Below are 20,637 nucleotides of genomic sequence, written 5' to 3'. Positions count from 1 at the left end.
GCAGAGCATTGTTTGGTTCCCTGTTAGCCCTGTCTGTGTGCACACAGTTTGATTTTAATTTCTGTCTGCTGCAGCTGCCGTGGCATCTGCTGCTCCTGCAGCTCCTGGCTGGCTTGGTGTCCTTGCAGGTGTCAGGGACTTTGGGATGCAGTTGCTCTCACCTTGCTTTGAGGCCTTGCTGTGCCAGAGCAGCTCAGGGGCAGACGAGCAGGGCAGGGCACTCGTGCTGCTGCTGTGGAGGAGCTGGAGGCCAGTTTGCTGAGCTGAAGGCTTTTTCCCTGTTGAATTCATGCTGGTTGGCAGGAAGAAGGACTTGATGGCTAAAATGTGATATTTTTCCTTGCCTTGAAAGTGTTAATAAGAGCAGCAGGAAGGTGCAGTAGGCAGCTGGGAGGTGCTGAGTTTGGGGACAGCCAGGCCAGTGACATGTGAATGCCACTGTGAGGGACACAGGAGGTGTCTCAAATCCCTCTTATTTTTATGCTGATTTCGAAGGGACTTTTAATCCTTCAGACATATTGGCCTCTAAGCACTTTTCTCAAAGAGGAATATAACCCCACTTGAGCAGTTTGGGTAATAATAGCACTTAGTGCTTAACGAACGTTGTGCAATTAATCCTCCATGACTCGTTAGAATAGAATTGTGTTGATCTTGGCTGGGGACTGAGGAGCTGATCTGAGCTCAGCTTTCCTTGGGGTGTGGAGGAGCAGCTCCCTCCCCGTGGAGCTGGTGAGGCTCAGGTGGGTTCAGGCTGAGCCCTGGTTGTGTTCCCCTCCTGTGCCCTCCCAGCTGCACTGGGAATCAGCTCCTGTCCTGCAGGCTGGGACAGGGATCCTGGCTGCTGGCTGGGAGGCTGTTCTGGGCTCATGGCCTGGGGCCGGGGAGATGCTCCTGGCACCCTGTCCTGCTCCTTGGGTCTGTGAGCTGTCCCTGGGTTAGCCAGGCTCTGCCATCCTGTCCATGCAGGAGTCCCCTGGGCACCCTGATTCAAACCATGTCCCACTAAAAGAAACCATTTGCAGTTGGCTGAGGTCCCTGGGGTGGCACTGCTATTGCTGGTGGTGTCACCTTGGGGCCAGTGGGGAAGAGCAGCATTGAGTCCACAGTGTCAATCACTCTGGGTACCACTTGGTATATTTTATGTGTCAATTCCTGCAGGCTAAACTCAGTTGTTTGATGATTTGTGCTTTGTTTTCAGGTTATAAACTCATTGGGAGCCATTCTGGGGTGAAGCTCTGCCGATGGACAAAGGTATGTTCTGTTTCCTTTTCTCATTTCATAAATAAAAACAAAGCTAGAGACTTCCTCAGGTATTCCAATTTCCTGATGAAATTACGTTTTAAAATGTGCTATAATTTGCACAAACACAAATTCCAGCTTTCAAGCTATAACCTTGCATTTCCAGCTATTAAAATTCCTCTGCAAAGAGTGAGAATAGAGTTGTGGGACAGAGCTGGGAACATCCTTTTCTGCTTTTTCCTGTTGTTCTGCTGTCTGCTGAAACATCTTCTGCCCACTGAAATCCACGTGAGGGAAGAGAGGGAAGGTTATATCCCTGGTGTGAGCTTGTGGAACAGGGATAGCGCAGCCCCTGCCACATCTGAGCAGGCACCTGAGGCTGTTTGAACCCCCAGTGCTGGGGCTGGGTTGTGACAGGGCTCCCCTGGCTCTCAGCATTTATCAGATCAGATTTCCACGGGGAGGTGTTCGTGATTTCACTGTTGCTGATGATTTCCCTGCTCTGTGGGGTGTGTGTGGATGTGGCTGTGTACAGCACCCATAGGTATGAGTGCACCTGTGTGACACAGCCTCCTCCCAGCCCTGCACATGGCTCCTGCAGGAGCTGCAACTCAGTAGCTTTTCAAGCACTTTACAGAATTAAAAATATTCCCATCAGAGCCCTGGAGAATAAACTGCATGCCCTTCAGGGTGGGTGTGGTTTCAGCTGTCCTTGGCAGGTCCCTCTGGAGCTGACAAGTCTCTAGTGTTGTATATTTGGGGAGCAATATTGATCACAGAATCACTGAGGGTGGAAAAGCCCTCTGAGGCCACTGAGTCCAACCATTCCCCCAGCACTGCCCAGGCCACCACTGCCCCGTGTCCCCAAGTGCCACCTCCACAGGGCTGTTAAACCCCTCCAGGGGTGGGTACTCCATCCTGCCCTGGGCAGCTGTGCCAGGGCTGGACAACAAATTCCAGGAAGGAATTTCCCCAAAATCCACCCTGAAGCTCCCCTGGCCCAGCCTGAGGCCGTTCCCTCTCCCCCTGTCCCTGTTCCCTGGAGCACAGCCCGACCCCCCCGGCTGTCCCCTCCTGGCAGGAGCTGTGCAGAGCCACAAGGGCCCCCTGAGCCTCCTTTGCTCCAGGCTGAGCCCCTTCCCAGCTCCCTCAGCCTCTCCTGGGGCTCCAGCCCCTTCACCCACCATGTTGCAACATCCTGCACCCTTCAGCATCCCTGGATGGGAACCTCTGGAATCAGCACCTCGTGAGGATGCCAGCACATCTGTAATTGCTGAGCTGTGGCAGTGATCAGTCCTGGCTGTCTGAGCTCTCCTTGGTTGCATGATTAACTTTTGTTTTTGACCCTTAGGATGCCATCCCAGGGTGGCTGCAGAGAGTTTTCATTGCAGTGCCTGGTGTCAGTGAGCTGTTCCATTAAGAGCCTTGTTCTCCTGAGCAGCATGGAGAGCCCACCCTGGGCTGTCAGGAGTGTGTGGGATGCACTGATCCCACTGCTGCTCTGCTGGTCACTCCTACACCCATTTCCCTCTTCTGTTGCTGTTAGTGGCAGACACGATCAGGAAAAGTTTAAAGAAAAACTTCCATGTTGTGACTGAGAAGGCCAGAGAACCTATTTTTATGAAAGCCCCAGACTTTAATGCAGCACTGTAAAGCCATTTCACAAAATAAATACCAGCTCTGTGTGCTTAGATGGGCCCACACTATTTTTAGCTTAAGCAGGAATTGAATGTAAAGTCTTCTAATAAATTGAGCTGAGATTGGTTCCAGGCAGTGGCTTTGCCTCAGGTTCACACCAGTGTGTGAAAGCCTTCAGGAGCCTTTGTGGGGATTTGTATCAGAGGAAAGCAGGAGCAGGACTGGCAGGATCAGTACTGAGTAGAGTTTCATAGAGGTATCTCAGATGGAAAAGATTGGGTTCTGTCAAATTCCAGAAAAAACAGAAACCCTGTATGTTTTAGGAAAAGTCTGTTTGCCTTAGGAAAAGCCAAATATAACTTGCTCTCCTGAATTTGTGAATCTCCTGAAGTCTCTCTCATTTGAAGAATGGGTAGAATCAACACCGTTTTCCATGTCATTTAATCTTCCACCTGTACAGCCAGTCAGGGATTAGCTGTAGATTTTTCTCTGCTGCTCCTTTCTGCTGGATCACCGGGACTCTCCAGGAAGACGAAGGCAGATTGAAAGCTGCTGTGTTATATTTCAGCTTTTCTCTTGAGAGGAGTAAAGTTTCTTTCTCATTTATTATTATTTAACTGAGCTAATGAAAGACAGCCCTTTCTGCAAGCAGCCTGCATGATAAATAGGAGTTGAATCCTGTTGGGAAAGCTGCTGTGGCTGTGCTGGGAAGGGAAGTGCAGCATCCTGCTGGAGCCACTGCTTGCTGTGAATAAGGGCTTATAAGGTCAGGGCATTTATTTAATTTAGTGCTGCAAGAAATACTCTGCCAGATAAATGAAAAGAATGGAGTGTTCAGTAGGACAGCCTTGAAATGGATCCTTGTTGCTCCTGAGTGAGCTTTTCCAGGAACACTCTGCAGCTCAAGAGGCTTCACCTGCTCTTCATGGACTGAGGCTGAAAAGCTGCAGGAGAACACATTGTTGTGCTGGGATCTGCCAGAGAAGGGACTGAGGAGCTTAAAGTTCTTTCTCCTCTAACACTCCAGTAGTTTGACCTCCTAAATGCAGTCTGGCTGCAGGGGTGCATGTAAAGAGTCACATTTTATAGGGAACTGGGAATTTCTTGGGGCAGGTGGCACTGGTGTCCCTCAGCTCTGCTGAGGGCATTGCTGGACTTGGAACTCCAGTCACAGGTGGCTGAAAGGGAGCAGACCCACAGCTGCCCTCAGTTTGGCTCCAGATGGGGAATTTTAACTCTCCTGATGTGTGTTTGTGTGTGTGTGTGTGCCCTCAGTTTGGTTCCAGATGAATTTTTAACTCTCCTGGGGGTGTGTGTGTTCCCCTGCCCTCAGTCTGGCCCCAGCTGGGTTTTTAACGCTCCCTGTGTGTTTCCCTGCCCTCAGTCTGGCCCCAGCTGGGTTTTTAACAGTCTCTGTGTGTTTCCCTCTCTCAGTCCATGCTGCGGGGCCGCGGGGGCTGCTACAAGCACACCTTCTATGGCATCGAGAGCCACCGCTGCATGGAGGCCACCCCCAGCCTGGCCTGTGCCAACAAGTGTGTCTTCTGCTGGAGGTGAGGCACCCCTGGGCTCTGGCCAGGGTGGGGGCTCTGTGGGACACAGCCAGCTGTGCTCTGGGGGGCGTGGGCTGGGTGTGCTGTGTGACCCCCCCCGAGGTGCTGAGCAATGGCAGCGTCTTTGGAAATTGGACCATTTTCCATATTTAAAGTACCTGTACCCCCACCAATTCCACTGCTCTAAACAAGGGAAAAGTGATCACTCAGTAACTGTTGCCTTCCCAACACAGCAGCTGATAAATCCCAGAAACACTGGGGTAAGAAGAGCCATCCAGGATCACCCAGTCCCAGCTGTGCCTGATCCCCACCTTGTCCCCAGCCCAGAGCTCTGAGTGCCACCTCCAGCCCTTCCTCGGGCACCTCCAGGGGTGGGGACTCCAAACCTCCCTGGGCGGCTGTGCCAGTGCCTGAGCCCCCTTTCCATGGGGAAATTCCTGCTGATGTGCCCCCTGAGGCTGCCCTGGCCCAGCCTGAGGCCGTTCCCTCTGCTCCTGTCCCTGTTCCCTGGAGCACAGCCCGACCCCCCCGGCTGTCCCCTCCTGGCAGGAGCTGTGCAGAGCCACAAGGGCCCCCTGAGCCTCTTCTCCACGCAGGACAGCCTGTCTTCAACTCAATGACTTCCCATTGGTCAGGAAAGTCTCCCCTTTCCTCAGAGAAGTGACTTTGTGGTGAATTCCTGAAGGAAAGGAGCTGTGCTGGATCTGAGCTTCTCAAGCACTACTCATTCACTCCTGCCTGGGCTTCCAAGGGAGGTGTGTGCCAGGCTGGGGGAGTGCAGGGTGGGATTGGGAAGAGAGGCTGAGGTTCAGCAGAAATGCCAGCAGTGACGTGAGAGCGCCTGCAGTGGGAGGACAGGGACGTTTTGCTTTGAGCTCTTTTGTTTTCCACCCTGCTAAATCATCCCATGGGAGCTGTACTTCCTCTGGGACTTAAGCCTTACCCCAGGCTGCCAATAACACCCATTCCATCCCCAGCCTGGGTCCAGCATCCCAGTGAGTATTCCCTGAGCAGCCTGAGCCAGTGGAAGGTGTCCCTGCCATGGCTGGGGGTGGAATGACGTGGGCCTGAAGGTCCCTTCCCACCCAAACCATTCTGAGATTTTGTGATAATGTTTCCATGCAAAACCAGCCAAATTCCTCTCTCTGAGTGCCCCTTTCTGTCTTTCATAGTCCTTGGGTTTTAATAATGCAGATATTTCATGGGGGCTTTTAAAGGACTTGGGGACAGTTTGAAGGCTGTCTCCCATGTTAAATGTGAGCACTGGGCATCCTGTGCAGTTTGCATTTGGGAGTCTGTTCCAAAGGGTTTATGGGTGCTCTGGATGGGCTTTCCTGGCTGGGAAGGAGGCAGCAAATGGCACCTTTAATGTGCAGCTTCTGCTTTGCTGCAGAGCAGGGCAGTGCCTGGGAAGGAAAACCTTGTGCTTGTGTCTGTTTTCCACGTGGTGTGCATGGAGTCCTGCAGTGGGACTGTGCTGGGAGGGACATTGGCCTGCCTGTGCTTGTCCCTCTGTCCCCACACACATCCTAAGGTACATCCTAAACAGCAAACAGGATGAGGGGCTTTGTTCCCAGCATTGCTCCACAGAGCATTTCCCAGTTTCTCTTCCAAATGCCCTCATTCAGGATTTTCTGGCAGCAGCCTGGATGAGGAATAGGCTGAATCAGGGAAATCCAGCAGGTGTGAACTGGAGAGGGCAGAAAGTGATAAATGAGATAGTACAGATTTATCAATAATTGATAAATCAGTCCATTAGTGTAGAGACACAGAGAAAGTGGCACTGTTCCCTGTGTCTCTAACTCATCATGCTGTCACTGTCACCTGTCACTTCAGAGGGATCTGGCAGCAGCATTCTGATGACAACGAGTGCTACAGTGCTGATTTTCCTGCTGGCTACAACCTGAGTGCAAGGAAACAGCTTCCCAGGGCACTGAGCTCAGAGCTTTCAGCATTGATTCATTTATTTCCCTGCTCTGGGTGAGGTGGTGGCAGATGTTGGACTCTCCCACATGGAATGCAGCTGGCTGTCTTCAGCCTCCCCTGGAAACTGGAAGGTTTAAGTTGGAAGATTTAAGACTCAGTTTGAGGCTCATCCCAGGACATTAAGCTTGACTTAAACCAGAACTGCTGCTGAAAGAAGGTTTCTTTTTGGTGACTTTTCCAGCTCCTGTGTCTGGGCTGCTGCAGCCTTCACGTGGCTGTGGGAGGGATCTTCCCTCCCTCCTTGCCACACCCAATCCCTGCCGATCCTGTGCCACCCCAGCTCCCAAACCCTGCAGTCAGGCCTGTCTGTGCTTCTTGTTTTATCCCCCACACCTTGCAGGTTGTTCAGTGTATGAGACTGAGGTGGAACTGCAGGCCCTGGTGGCTGGGCAGGATAAACAAGGCAGCTCCTGAGCAGCAGGTGCCATCTGTGCAGACATGTGAAATCCCAGTTTTGATCTGCTTCTGGCAGAACGTTCCTCATGCAGGTTTTGTGCTGGGCTCCTCGTGCAGCTCTGCACGCTGCCTTGCAGAAAAGCTGCTGGGATTCTTTCTTCTTGATCTCTTCTTTCAGGATTTTGACATTTGTAGATTCTGCCAATGTTTCCAACTGCACAACCACCGAGCTCTCCCTGGATGGCTGAAGGAAAGGCCAAGGAGCCTGTTTATTTTCTCTTCCTCAGTTTGGCAAGAATGCTGCAGTGCAGCTTCTCTCCCTGGGAGCTGGATATCATTGGAGCTGGCTGGTCCTGACTGACACATTTTGGCCCAAAACCAGTACTCATGGAATCACAGACTGGTTTGGGATGGGGCCTTAAAGGGCACCAGTTCCAGCTGCTGTGGGCAGGGCACCTCCACTAGAACTCGTGGGTGGAGCCAGTATCCAAACATCCTCAGAAAATGAGGGGATTTTGCCAGAGATGTGGCTTCACTCTGCTCTGGATGCTCTTCTTGTCCCCCTTGTCCCTGGGAGCTGTCACAGCTGCCAGGGCCCCTGACTGGCTCGTGCCTCCCTGCCTGTCCCCTTGAGAGAGGCTGGCACTGCAGGGTTGTGGGGCAGCTTTGTGTGGGGACAGGAAAAGCAGGCTGGAAGCTGGGCCAGGGCAGGTCAGGCTGGATTTTGGGAAAGGTTCTTCCCCCAGAGGGTGCTGGCACTGCCCAGGGAATGGGCACGGCCCCGAGGCTGCCAGAGCTGCAGGAGCTCCAGGGATGCTCAGGGTGGGATTGTTGGGGTGTCTGGGCAGGGCCAGGGCTGGACTGGAATAATCCCTGTGGTCCCTTCCAGCTCAGGATATTCCATGATTCTTCAAGGTGGATTGTTTGGTGTCCCTCAAGGCTGTTCCATCGAAAGCACTGAGGGGGACACCCCACACCTGAATCACTGCAACATCCCCAGCCATAATCCTGTCCTCCAAGGGAGTCTGTCCCTCTCCATCCCTGCTCCCAGCTGCTCTCACTGAGGCTGTGTTTCTTTAGCTTAATTGCCTAAATGGAAATGTGCAAGTGACCAAGTCTTTTAATCAATTAGAGCAAGTGTGGGTTCGGAGCTCTGTGACACCTCCCTGCAGCACAGGCACCAGGCAGACCTGATTTGATGAGACTTTTTGGCTCAGTGTCCAAAGCCCAATCAATTATTGTGGAGAGATGGAACAGCTAAATAAGATTTAAATTAATAGGGTTTATTACTTTTGTATCTGAGGAGGAGGCAAACCAGACAGAGTGAAATATCCTGTGAAGAAATTGGCTCGTATTTCTTCTGCTGTAACTTTAATGCTTATACCTGTGCATGGAGGTTTCAGGTTTTGCTTCTAGACAGCAACTGAAGTTGTGTTCAGACACTAAATCAGTGTGTGGCCAAAATCCAGGCATCACAGTAAGCCCTGCAAAATACAGAGATTAAAAATTAATAATCTCTCATAGGAGAAGTACTTAAGGTCTTTAAAAAATTAAGAAGAAACTGTAATCAGATGAAAACCAAAGCTTCTCCTCAGTAACTAACTTGATTCCAGAAGGTAAATTCCTCAGGGAAATGGGGAGTATTGATATCAAAGGAGTGGACACTGCAGGTTTGGAACACCTGGAAGCTGAGCCTGAAAGCTCAGAGAGTCTCTGTGCATGTCCAGCCCCCAGTCCTCGTTCTGCCCAGCTGCTGCTCTTTTCTCCCAGGTTTCAGTTTGGTTCTGGTTTTGTTTCCAGAAGAGATCTGTTGTGACCAAGGTTCATCCCTCACATTGGATTCTTCACTGTTTGTTGAGTTTGGGCCTGTCTGTCTGCCAGGAGCTTCTGAAATGGCCAAATAAGTGGGGTGGGGGACAGCACATCAATGTGCCCAGGTCATGCCCCTGGTAAAAAAAAAAAGTGGTAAAATAAGTCTTGGTGCCTTCATGTGCTGCTCTGCCAGCTCTGTCGTCTGAGGCATTTCTAGGAGAAAATGTGTGGGTTGAAATCTCTGATTTTCATTTTGTAGCACTCTGTGATCTCCTGGACTTGGACTTCTTAAAGGTCCTGGGACTTGTTACAATCAGCTCCCAAATTTATGGCCTCAGTAGTGAGTATAAACAGATCATGGGCTGTGAAATGTCCACACTGGGCCTTGGGTGTCCCTGCAGGGGATGGTGCCAGGTCCAGCAGTCACTGATGAGAGGCAGTGACTGGGGGCTTTGAAAGTGAGTTTGCACATTTTGCCATCCAGGTGAGTTTTGGAATGGTCTGGGAAGCTGTGCTGAGCAGGGTTCAGGGATGGGGTGGGCTGGGTGGGCACAGCAAAGGACACTGAGCATCACCTGCCTTTCAGGAGATTGTCCTCTTTAAAAGGGGAGCATCTCAGAGCTGGGATGGAGCTTTTCAGCATGGGGCATCTTCCATCTTTAAGGTTTCAGTTGGAAGAGAATCACTGAATTCTTTTGGTTGGAAAAGCCCTCTGAGATCCTTGAGTCCACTTGCTCCCCCAGGACTGCCAAGGCCACCAGACCCTGTCCTCAAGTGCTACATCCATGGGACTTTTAAATCTCTCCACCACTGCCCTGTGACAACCCTTCCCATGAAGAAGTTTCTTTTAATATCCAGTCTGAGTCACCCCTGGCACCCTCTGGTCCTGTCAGCCAATTTATCCAGCCTGCTCCAGGGTGACTTTACCCATCCTAGGGAAAACATTAAATTCAGGTTCTGTGTCTCAGTCCTGGTCTCTGCCCAGCCCAGGCTGGGCTCCTCCTGTTGCTCTCAGGAGGTGCAGAAGAAAAGGAACAGCCAGGTTTCATTTTGTACAGCAGGAACATTAAACATGATTGGCTTGTGCATTGGCCAGGCTTTTTTTTGTGGTCTCCCTCTTTCTCCTCCCATCACTCCAGGGAAAGTCCTTGGGATCTCTTTTGTGTGTCCTTTCCTGGTCATGGCTGATGTTTTGCCTTCCCCTTTCTGCTGATGCCCCTGTGTTTTTGTGCTCCTTCTTTTGTTTGCAGCTGGAGGCTCATGAGGCTGCAGAAGAGCAGATTGATTTTGTTGTTTTGTCTTTGCTTTTTATTGCTGCAGTTTGCACTTCTGCCTTGATAGGGCTTCCAAAACTGCCAGTTCTCCTGAAGTTCTTTTCCCTTAAGCTCTTCTCCTCTGGGATCTCCCTGCTGGCTCTCAGGGTTCACTGAGACTGCTTCTTGAACTCTTCTTGTTTTTATTCTGCTCCTGCCCTCCCTGGGAATGGTGTGCTCTGTCCTCTCATGTCACTGCCACCAGCACTTCCTCACCTTCCTGGTCCCCACCAGGTATCACCCTGGCTCAGTCAATGCCTGCAGTGAATGATATTTTATACCTGAGCTGCGTCTGCCCTCAGAGCCTCTTAATAACCATTTGCAGAATGCATAAAGCAAGAGCTGATTTATTAAAATAAACCAAGCACCTGGGGAGGGTGATCACAGCCTTGGGGAGGCAGATTATAGCCCTGGGGAAGCTGCACCTTCACAGGGATCCCAGAACCTGCCAGGGACACTGGGAATGCTGTGCCAGGCTCCTGGTGGATCAGAGGTTAGCTGGGACTGCAGGGAGGCTGGATGGGAGCAGGCTGGGTGACTGGGGGGGTTCCAGGGCAGCCAGCAGGAGCTCCCTTAGTGTTCCCTGCACTTGTGGGGCTGTGGCACTGAGGTGTCTCTGAAGGAGCAAACCAAACCTGTTTCACACCTGGAATCTCTGCTAAAATCAAGGTTTTGTGCTCTGTGTGGGTTTGGGTGAAATTTCATTTTACTTGTGTTGCTTTGGGAAGGAAGGAAGGAATCCCTGACACAGATTCCTGCTCAGTGCTGGTGTAGCCAGAGGTGGGAGCTCACAGAGCCTGGGGGCAGTGGGGAGGTGGCTCTGGTTTCTGTCTGTGCTGGGACTGGGGAACAACCTCCTGAGCCCAAGGCATTACTGCTTCATCCTCCTCTTGGCAGGGAACCTCCTTTTTGCCAAATAAGCAGCTCTGTAGACCTGACCTGGTGTGTTTATTAAACAGTAGGATGTGTTAAAAATGCAGGGCCTGTTGGACACTAATAGCTGTCCAGGGTGCACCCACAGCCTATTGATTTCCTGCCAGCTGGCCCTATTAAATATACAAGGTACAAGTTTTGCAGTTAAACATGGAAGAGTTTTATAAATGCCTTTTATAGCTGACATTCAGAAAACTTTCCATGTTGCCAGATGGGGAAATAAAGGGGAAATTCAAAAAGCTGTTTTGACTTAAGGATCCTTGAGGTGGTGAAGTTTGCGAACAGTGTTTGAATCTTTGCTCTTTAAGTGGATGAAGAAATGTTTGGGCCAAAAGCCTGATTTTATTGAGCCTGGGTTTGTGTTTTAGCACTATCAGACAGTGCAGCTGCAGGTGTTTCTCACCTGGGGAGTCCCAGAATCCCAGACTGGTTTGGCTTCAAGGGACCTTAAATTCCACCCAGTGCCACCCCTGCCATGGCAGGGACACCTCCCACTGTCCCAGGTGCTCCCAGCCCTGTCCAGCCTGGCCTTGGGCACTGCCAGGGATCCAGGGGCAGCCCCAGCTGCTCTGGGCACCTGTGCCAGGGCCTGCCCACCCTCACAGGGAGGAATTCTTTTCCTGGTGTCCAACCCAAACCTACTCTCTCTTGGTTTGAATCCCTTTCCCCTTGTGCAGAGGTCATTGGGAGCCTTTTGCTTGTCTCCAGTGAGGACTGGAGCAGCCCCCTCATCCTGAGAAGGTGCTGCCCTGTCCCTTCTCCCTCAGTTAAAGGCTGGGAGTCCTGTCCTGATGCCCTGGAGCTGAAAGGCTGAATGCAGCTGAAACCTCCCAGGTGTCCCCAGGGTTGGACAGTTTATGTGCATTAATTGTTGTAGTGACAGTGTTAATAACAGTGCCTTATGTACTTTACTGTGCACAACAAGTTATGAACAAGGCCATCAAAGAAGTTTTTTCCATTCGAGAGAGAGGGAGAAATGTGGGAAATGGATTGGTAGAGAATTCTCAAAGCTTGACAGAAGGCTCACACAGTGTACATTTGTATGCAAACTTTGAGGTAAGAAGTGCTGACTTAGAAATGCCATGGAATAGGACAGACATTGCTGAGAGAGAAATGGAACTAGAAACAAGTTTCAAAAGGTGGCCTTGCAAATAAGACTGGATACTTTGGAGAAATAGAGAAATAGAACTATGAAAGGTGCACTGTAGTGGGACCCACGAGGGGTAATTTTAGATGATTGGCTTTAAGGCATTTACAGCATGGTGTGGCAAAAGCTGATAGCCAAGAAACACAGTGTATTGTGATTAGGAAATAATTGGCTTCTGATTGTGATGGTGTGAATTCTAACATCTGTATTGTCTCACCCTTCACATGAGACTGAAAATGGAATAAAAGTTTTTAAAACACCTCTCAGTTGCCCCATCTCTGGGTCAGAACAAGGCATAATCCAGCACCCAGGGATGGTGGAGGGGGTGCAGGAAGCAGAGGTCACCTGGGTGCAAAACAGAGTGTCAGGAGTGTATTTTGGTGGGCCTTGTTTTCCTGTCCAGAGGTGAGTTAATCCAGCAGCAAATTGTGAAGGCACAATGTGCTGCTCTTAATGAGCTCTGTGGGCTGCCAGGGGAAAAACTGAGGGGGCTTTTGGAGCATATTTCATATTTTGGGATGAAGCAGGAAATGATGGAGAGAGAACAAGGAGGTGAAAACTCAGAATTTCATTGATTTCCTTAAGATGATATTTAAGGGCTGGATGAGCCTCTCATGCTAATAAAGAAAGAAATGAGGAGGAACTCCATGGGTCTTCCAGGTGCTTGGATCCATTTACCTGGGTTGGCTTTTGCTGTTTTCCAGGAAAACAAAATATGGGGACAGTGATCCTTTCCAGGCAAGGTTGGCTTCCCACCCCAGTGTGACCCAGCTGTCCCTCAGATGGTAGATCTGGGATTTTTCCTCTGCAATCTGCTTGGGTCAGGGGGATTAAAATCTGGGAGATGGCCCAGATCCCCCAGGAATGCATCCCTGGGACAGGGCAGGCTTCCTGCTCTCTTCAGGGGGTTTGGAGGAGCCTGCCCTCATCTGTCCTGGTACCAGAGCACCACACAAAGACCGGGGTAGAAACAAATCCTGTACTCAGGGTGGTGCTTGGTGCCTTTGGAATGAACTAAAAATGGCCTGGGACCTCCCTTCTCCAGAGCTTGGTGCAGCTGTGGGGAGAACAGGAGCAGAACCAGTTTCCCTTTCTTTACAGAGGTTTTTGCAGACATTATTTTGGCATAGAAACCTTTCACCTGTGCTTCAAAATATCTGTATAAAGTGTGATATTATCCACAAGGCCCATTCCTCCCTCTGGGAGACCAGAGCCTGGAAGGAGAGGGATGTAAGAGAGGTGTTCAGGGGTGACATCCAGAGGCTGGGGCAGCAGCAGGAGTTGCTGAACATCTTTTGCTGCTTTGAATGCTGTTGATGCCAAAGTCCCCAGGTGGCAGGTGAGTTCCCCAGGTGGGTTCCAGGTGGCAGTGGGTGACTGTCCCCTCTTCCCTCAGACACCACACGAACCCCGTGGGCACCGAGTGGCGCTGGAGGATGGACCAGCCTGAGCAGATCCTGCAGGAGGCCCTCGAGAAGCACCAGAACATGATCAGGCAGTTCAAAGGTAACTCCTCTGTCCCACCCCTGGGCTCTTAGGGGGTAACCAGCAGTGACATCTTCACACGGGTGAGTGTCACAGACACATTTTATGAAAAATCCTTTCTTTAGGATTTTTCCTCCTGAGAAGCTGAGAGGCCTCAGGAACAAAATGTAAACAATGATTATCTGCTGCTGTGGAGTGCAACAGGTGCATCTGTGATTGGTCTCATGTGGTTGTTTCTAGTTAATGGCCAATCACAGTCAGCTGGCTTGGACACTCTGAGACACAAGCCTTTGTTATCATCCCATTCCTTTTCTATTCTTAGCCAGCCTTCTGATGAAATCCTTTCTTCTATTCATTTAGTATAGTTTTAATATAATATATATCATAAAATAATAAATCAGCCTTCTGAAACATGGAGTCAGATCCTTGTCTCTTCCCTCATCCTAAGACCCTGTGAACACTGCCACAGGTGAGAACGTTCTGCTCCTCTGGGAAGGAGGCCTGAGGTTCAGGGTGTCTGGAGGATGGGGGAGAAGAAGCTGCTGTGGCTCAGTTAATGTCTTCTGAAATGAGGCTCAGCCACTGGGTATGTGCTGCTGCCTGGAGGGAGTAGAGTGGAGTTGCCTCTGGTGCATCCAGGTAGTTGTCAGATCCTTTCCCTTGGTGTGCACAGAGCCTTCCACTGTGGTTAAAGCCAGCCTGCATGATGGGGGATCCTGGCTCCTCTGGAGGAGTGAGGGCAGGTAGGAAGCAAAAGCAATCAGCCTCTTACCTGACAGGAAATACACTGCCAGCCCTGACACCCAGCTTTGTGTTACCTGCAACTCTGGGTTGTGTTTTCTCATGAATAATGAAACAGCAGCAAGCAGGGGATTTTCAGGATTTATTCAGTACCTGTGGTTGTGACTGAAGCTGCAGTTCCACAGCACCTCTGGGAAGCACTGCAGCTTGCTTTCCACAGAAATTCCCTGGGAGTTTGATATTCTGTGTCTGTAACTGTAGAGGGGGCTGGGGGTTTGTTTCCCAAATGTGATGATCTGGTTGCTGTGCCAAGGTCAGCTGTGTGTGCTGGCAGGGCTGGCCAGCTTGGCAGGACAGCTCCAGGGTTCTGCTCTGCCCAGCTGCCTTGAGCTGCACAAATGGAGTGGAACAGCCATAAAACCTGCAGGATGGGCCCTGGCCTTGGCTGTCATTTTGGGAACCTGATTGTTTAGGTTGGCTGTGCTCAAAGAGATTCCAGTGGATCCAGGATGTGACAAGCACAAAGCCCTTCTGTCAGCAGAGCAGAGCTGCTCTGCCTCCATCTCTGCAGTTGGATAATGGGTGGAAAAATAGCTCAGGTTTGGGCCCCATGGGCTTCATTCTCCTCACATGGCTGCTTTGGAGCAGCAGCTCAATGAAGCCTCACTCCTGAGCCTGGGCTTTCTTTGGCAGTGTCAGACATCCCCTGGGGCAGGGATGGTGGTACTGAAACACGCTCAGCAGCTCTGCAGGGAAATCTGGGGGGTGAGAGGCACACTCAGGGCAGGGCTTTACCCCAGGGGCACCTGAGAAACACCAGAGTGGAGCCCATGGATGCATGGAAAGGGCTGGAGCCCCAGGAGAGGCTGAGGGAGCTGGGAAGGGGCTCAGCCTGGAGCAAAGGAGGCTCAGGGGGCCCTTGTGGCTCTGCACAGCTCCTGCCAGGAGGGGACAGCCGGGGGGGTCGGGCTGTGCTCCAGGGAACAGGGACAGGGGGAGAGGGAATGGCCTCAGGCTGGGCCTGGGGAGCCTCAGGGGGGATTTTGGGGAAATCTCTTCACTGAAAAGGGAGGCCAGGCCCTGTCAAGGCTCTGCAGGGCAGGGTGGAGTCCCCATCCCTGGAAATGTTCAAAATTCATGTGGACATGGCACTTGGGGACACAGTTTAGTGGTGGCCTTGGCAGTGCTGGGGAATGTTTGGACTGATCCTGGAGGTTTTCCCAGCCTCAGTTATTCTGTGCCTCTGAGCACTGGGAGGTTCTGAAGGAGATCAGATCTGCCCATGCTGGAGTCCCACCTGTCTGTTGTCCCTGTCCCCAGAAGAAGGGACAGCAGACTTGGTTTCTGTTTGGGAGGGTGAAGTTACACATCAAAATGAGCTTGTTCAGCCAGGGTGGGGCCTGGAGAGCTGGGGCCCCTCCAGCCCTGGAGGCTTTCAGGTGTCTGGAGAAGAGCCATTATCACCCTGCGCTGAGGAATAACCTTCTCATTCCCTGACCCTGCTGTCTTCCCAAAATGGATTGAGGAGAGGGAATGATTATGGATGGACTTTTCAGCATCTGAAATACTGCTGAAGTGTCAGGGGGCCTGTCAGGACATCCCAGTTCTCTCTTTTTGGAGCCTATTTTCTGTTAAACAAATTCATAAATATTACTCGAAATGTGCCTGTGCATCTGAGCACAGTTACCCTTGACCTGGATCTGTGAAAGGAGAAAACAGAAAAGCTCTGGACTAGAGCTGTGCTGTTAAGTGGGAAAAGAAAAGCTGGTTTATTTTTCTAGTGCTAGATGGCAACGTTCTTGTCCTAGCTGCTGTGAGTCAAAGGTTTATTAAGGAGAAGAAAAATCAGTAAGAGAAGCCCAGGAGCTCCTGTTCCATGTAGTGAATTTTACATCATTCTTCCCTCAGGTGTGTGGGGAACTGTTGTCAGGGTGGAAGCAGCAAGAGCCAAATTGAGGAGGAGCAGAAGGAGTGAACTGAGCTGGGGACAGGCAAAGGTTCAGCTCGGGCAGGATCAGAGTCCCCATGTGCAGTGCCAGGCTGGAGGAACGGGCCTGGCAGCTCTGCACAGACACCAGGGGCCTTTACTGGGAGTGATGTTTGAGAAAAACGCCAGCAAAAGCACAGGAACCACCTGCTGGAGCAGTGAGGTGGCCCAGGCTGCTGTGGGGAGGGGAGGAGGGGTCGTGGCCGGGCTCCGTCCCCTGTGCTGGCACTGCTGCGGCACCTCCAAGAAAGACAGCAAGGGGCTGGCATGTGCCAGGGAAGGGGCTGGAGCCCCAGGAGAGGCTGAGGGAGCTGGGAAGGGGCTCAGCCTGGAGCAAAGGAGGCTCAGGGGGCCCTTGTGGCTCTGCACAGCTCCTGCCAGGAGGGGACAGCCGGGGGGGTCGGGCTGTGCTCCAGGGAACAGGGACAGGAGCAGAGGGAACGGCCTCAGGCTGGGCCAGGGGAGGCTCAGGGTAAATATTGGGGAAATTCCTTCCTGGAATTTGTTGTCCAGCCCTGGCACAACTGCCCAGGGAAGTGGAGTGCCCATCCCTGGAGGGGTCTATGAACTGTGTGAAATGTGGCACTTGGGGACAGGGGTTAATGGTGACCTTGCAGTGCTGGAGGAATGGTTGGATTCCTTCTCCATTTCCCAGCATTGATGTGTCTGATCCTGCAGCACTGGCTGGGCACCCACAGGGACTCCAGAGGTGTCCCAGCAGGGCTGAGGTGTTGGACCCTGGCCCCTGGCATAGACTTTGGGCTGTTTGGCCTTCTGGGGAATCAAAAGTCTTAGCTAGGGTCTTAGCTAGGGACTCCTCAGGAGTGCCTGGGGGTGCTGCTCAGGTACCTCCCTGAGCCTTTTGAATTGATTGGTGCTGCTCTTTCCAGTCCCAGTCCCACAGCTTTGCAGGCAGATCCATCCACACACCCATTCCATGGGCCAGAGAAACTGGTGAGCTCATCTGGTGCTTTATTCATATAAGCCATTGCAGTAAAAATGAGATTTCCTTTGAAGGACCAGAATTCTTGTGTCCTTTTATCCTTTAGGATACCCTACAGGACAGCCCTCATACTCTGGGTGCCCGTGGGTGATGATAAATCACTTCTGCTTTAGTGTTGCCACAGTTTGTGCTGGGTTTGGAGAGCACAGCCATTAAAGCCCCATAATTCTCTCTTGGATTAAATGATGGAGAGACACCTCGCTGATAGGGAGTGAGGCTGCAAAGTTTATTTGATGAATACATTTTTCTGGGGAGTGACTTGTAAATCTCTGTGCCCTTGCAAAGGGCACACACAGCATGGAAACATAACTCAGGAATGGGAGAGTGGGAGTCTGATAATAAAGGGAAAAAGCCAGAGAGAAATGCATGACCTGTCCCAGGAAATCCTCAGAGTAGCCATGGATCAGCATGGATAGAGCAGGTCTCTCATCCCCCTGGCCCCCAGGCTCTTGTGGGGCTGCTCAGGTCCTTACAGGGGCACCAGCCCCCAGCCTCCCCAGGGTGCTGTGCCAGGGCGTGCTGCCTTTTCCCAAGTTAGTGGAGCAGCTGGAATCAGCTTTTCCAGGGAGATGTGCTCTGCTGGGGGCTGATGGCAGGAGCAGAGCCATAGGGATGCAGGAGAGTCCCTGCCCTCCTGGAATACACCAATCCTGGCAGTTTATCCCTGCCTGGCTGGTGATTTGTGTGCTCAAATGGTTGTGTACAAACCCACTCTCTGCTCTGGGTGGATGTACCAGGTTTGGTGTAAACTGTTTTGGGAAAGTTCTGCTCAAACTTTAGGGGTGTTGGGATTTTGTTCTTCTGCTTATAAAGCTGGCAGGCTAATTATGAGAGTCCAGATGAAAAATGCTGAGAGAGAGAAATTAATTAATTCCAAAACTGACTTACAGTAGTTTTAGGAATATGAAACTTAGTCCTTTAATCTCAGCGTGTGCTGGGGACGCTGCTTTCTTCTCCAATAAAGCTCTCATTTAGTGCTGTCAGGTTTCTATGGAATAACCATTAGTCCTGTCACTTCCTCGGGACTGAGCCTGGCTGCTTGAAAATGCACTGAGCCCTGCTCTGATTCCAAACCAGCTTTGCTACGTGAGGCTGGAGCAATATCCACAAACACCTCTTTTATCTGGGCTTTGCAGCAGAGCTCTAATTTTCTGTACTGCAGCGTCAAGGCAACGAGAAGGGAGCTGAGGACCTGGATTCACACTCCAGGCTTTGTTTTTTATCTTTAAAACAGACCAGCCCCCAATCTAAAGCCTCAGATAGGATTTGAGTACATCAAGGCACGTCAGGGAAATGTGAAGTGACAGATTGGGAACAAAAGCTTGTTTGGAGACAGCTGATTTCATCCGGGGTCCTGAGCACCTGGTCAGGTGTGGGTGGGCTGGAGGAACATCCAGCTCCCCCTGCTTCCCATGGGCATCAGGAGTGGGACTCAGGTGGTGTTTTCACATGGATGCTACATTTGAGCTCCTTCTGTTTTCCTTCTGAAAGGTCTCTGGCTGTTCAGGACCGTGCCATGTGCTGGGTTTTCTTTTGATCACATCCTCTGTGGAGCTGCACGTTCTGTGTTTGCAGTCAGGGTTCAGTCCCTTGCTGTGCCTGGGGAGCTGTGCTCAGCTGCCCTTCCTGGATTCAGTCCCTTGCTGTGAAGGGCTCAGCTGCCCTTCCTGGAGGCCCACAGGGACCAGCAGCAGCACAGCCATGGCCTGGGCTGCTTTCTTAACACACCTGCTTGCAGTGGCATTGAGCTGCCCTGTGTGCTTGTGTCTCAGCACTCAGCAGCATCCCGAGGCCTCAGCAGTGGAGAGCTTGGCTCAAGTGTTTGATCTTGGCTCAGGTGTTACCAGCACATTGCTTCAGCAGTGCCCAGGGCACTCCCAGCCCAGGCTCTGGGTGCTGCTGCTCTCTGGCTGCTGCAGAGCTGCTCCCTGGCTCTGGCTCTGGCCTGGTGTCCCCTGTGCTTTGGGAGGGCTCCAGCTGCTCTTCTCAGCCCTCCTGTGCCAGGGTGTGTTTTGGATACAGATGTTTGGGAGGGGGATATGTTACAGAGCCACAGAAGGGTTTGGGTTGGCAGGGACCTTAAAAATCATCTTGTTCCTTCCACCTTCCCCCAGAGCAGGTTGCTCAGGGCCCCATGCACTGTTCATTTCAGAGTGTTGTCCCCTCTGCAGGTGTGTCAGGAGTGAAGGCAGCTCGGCTGGAGGAAGCTCTGGCAGTCAAGCACTGTGCCCTGTCCCTGGTGGGGGAGCCCATCATGTACCCCCACATCAACCACCTGGTGAGGCTCCTGCACCAGCAGGGCATCTCCACCTTCCTGGTCACCAACGCCCAGTTCCCCGAGGAGATCAGGTAAGAGCTGCAGGAAATTCCTTCTCAAACACTGGAGTGCTGACCTGTGTCCTCATCCCATTCTGTGCCCCTCAGAGTCAGCTCTGCACAAGCACTGGCAATGAAAATCCCCCTCAGCACCTGATTGTAACCTCAATGTCCTCATGCTCCTTCTCAGCCCTTCCTCCCTCTCAGTTAGATTTTTTCTGTACCTCCTAAACAAACTGTGGTTGCTGCTGGAAGTGGAGAGGCTGGAATGTGGCACCTGTGAAGGGGTGGCAGGAGGGGAGCGGTGAGTGAGCTGTGGTTTGTGCCTGGGGCAGGAATAATTTCTGTCCTCCTGCCAGCCAGAGCAGGGCACTGAGCTCAGAGATTGCCCTTTGGGGTTGATCTTTGTTCTGACCCCAGAGCAGCAGCTGTAAAGGCTCAACCCACAGCTCTGCCCAGCATCCCCAGCAGGATCAGGAGGGGTGACAAGCACATGTCCATCAGCAAAGTGGGATCTGCTTTACCTCCCTCAGGGGGACTTGAATGAAATCTTCCAAACACTTCAATGAACTCTTTCAGAGTCTTTCCAAAGGAATAGAATCCCTTTTTCTGATGCTTTGGAGCATCCAGGCTGCTGTTACCAAAGTGTAGAAAGGAAGTGCAGCACGTGGGGAAATGCAGCTCTGGGGAGGCTGGGGCTGCTCAGAGCCCCAGCAGCTGGGACCAGCAGCAAATCCAGCCCTGGAGCTGTGGAGCTGTGGCCAGGGTGGCCTTGCTGTGTCACCCAGCTCATGCCAGCTCCTCCTCTGTGCTCCTGGGACAGCTTCCCTTGCACTCCTCGTGGTCTGAATCTGGCACTGAGGGGGGACTGCAGGCAGTTTGGGAGTGAGTAATTATACACTACAAAGGCATTCCAAATGATTGAATAATTGTGTAATCAAGTTACTTTAAGTCATGTATTATGTGCCTGGTAGATAGAAATTGCTCTTTCCTAAATATAGCAGTTTAAAAAGAGCACACACTCTATTTTGAAGCTGCACTTTTCGGATCTGCTGAATCTTTTTAAAAAGAAACAAAAAAGAAGGGGA

General features: G+C 51.6%; 1 protein-coding gene across 5 annotated transcripts in view; it reads left to right on the top strand.

Annotated features, from left to right (window-relative positions):
- LOC115911534 (S-adenosyl-L-methionine-dependent tRNA 4-demethylwyosine synthase TYW1-like) overlaps positions 1–20,637 on the top strand; it is a 97,287-nt gene that overhangs the window by 28,947 nt on the left and 47,703 nt on the right. For all 5 annotated transcript variants that reach the window (XM_030962580.1, XM_030962578.1, XM_030962577.1 and 2 more), the window contains 4 exons: positions 1,199–1,251; positions 4,312–4,430; positions 13,414–13,523; positions 19,405–19,582. In XM_030962580.1, the coding sequence (XP_030818440.1) occupies positions 1,199–1,251; positions 4,312–4,430; positions 13,414–13,523; positions 19,405–19,582 (460 nt within the window). The remainder of the gene's footprint in view (positions 1–1,198; positions 1,252–4,311; positions 4,431–13,413; positions 13,524–19,404; positions 19,583–20,637) is intronic.

The sequence above is a fragment of the Camarhynchus parvulus genome, chromosome 19 (assembly GCF_901933205.1).
Source record: "Camarhynchus parvulus chromosome 19, STF_HiC, whole genome shotgun sequence".
NCBI lineage: Eukaryota > Metazoa > Chordata > Aves > Passeriformes > Thraupidae > Camarhynchus > Camarhynchus parvulus.
The sequence above is the reverse complement of the archived record's forward strand: the minus strand, read 5'-3'. Positions and strand labels throughout refer to the sequence as shown.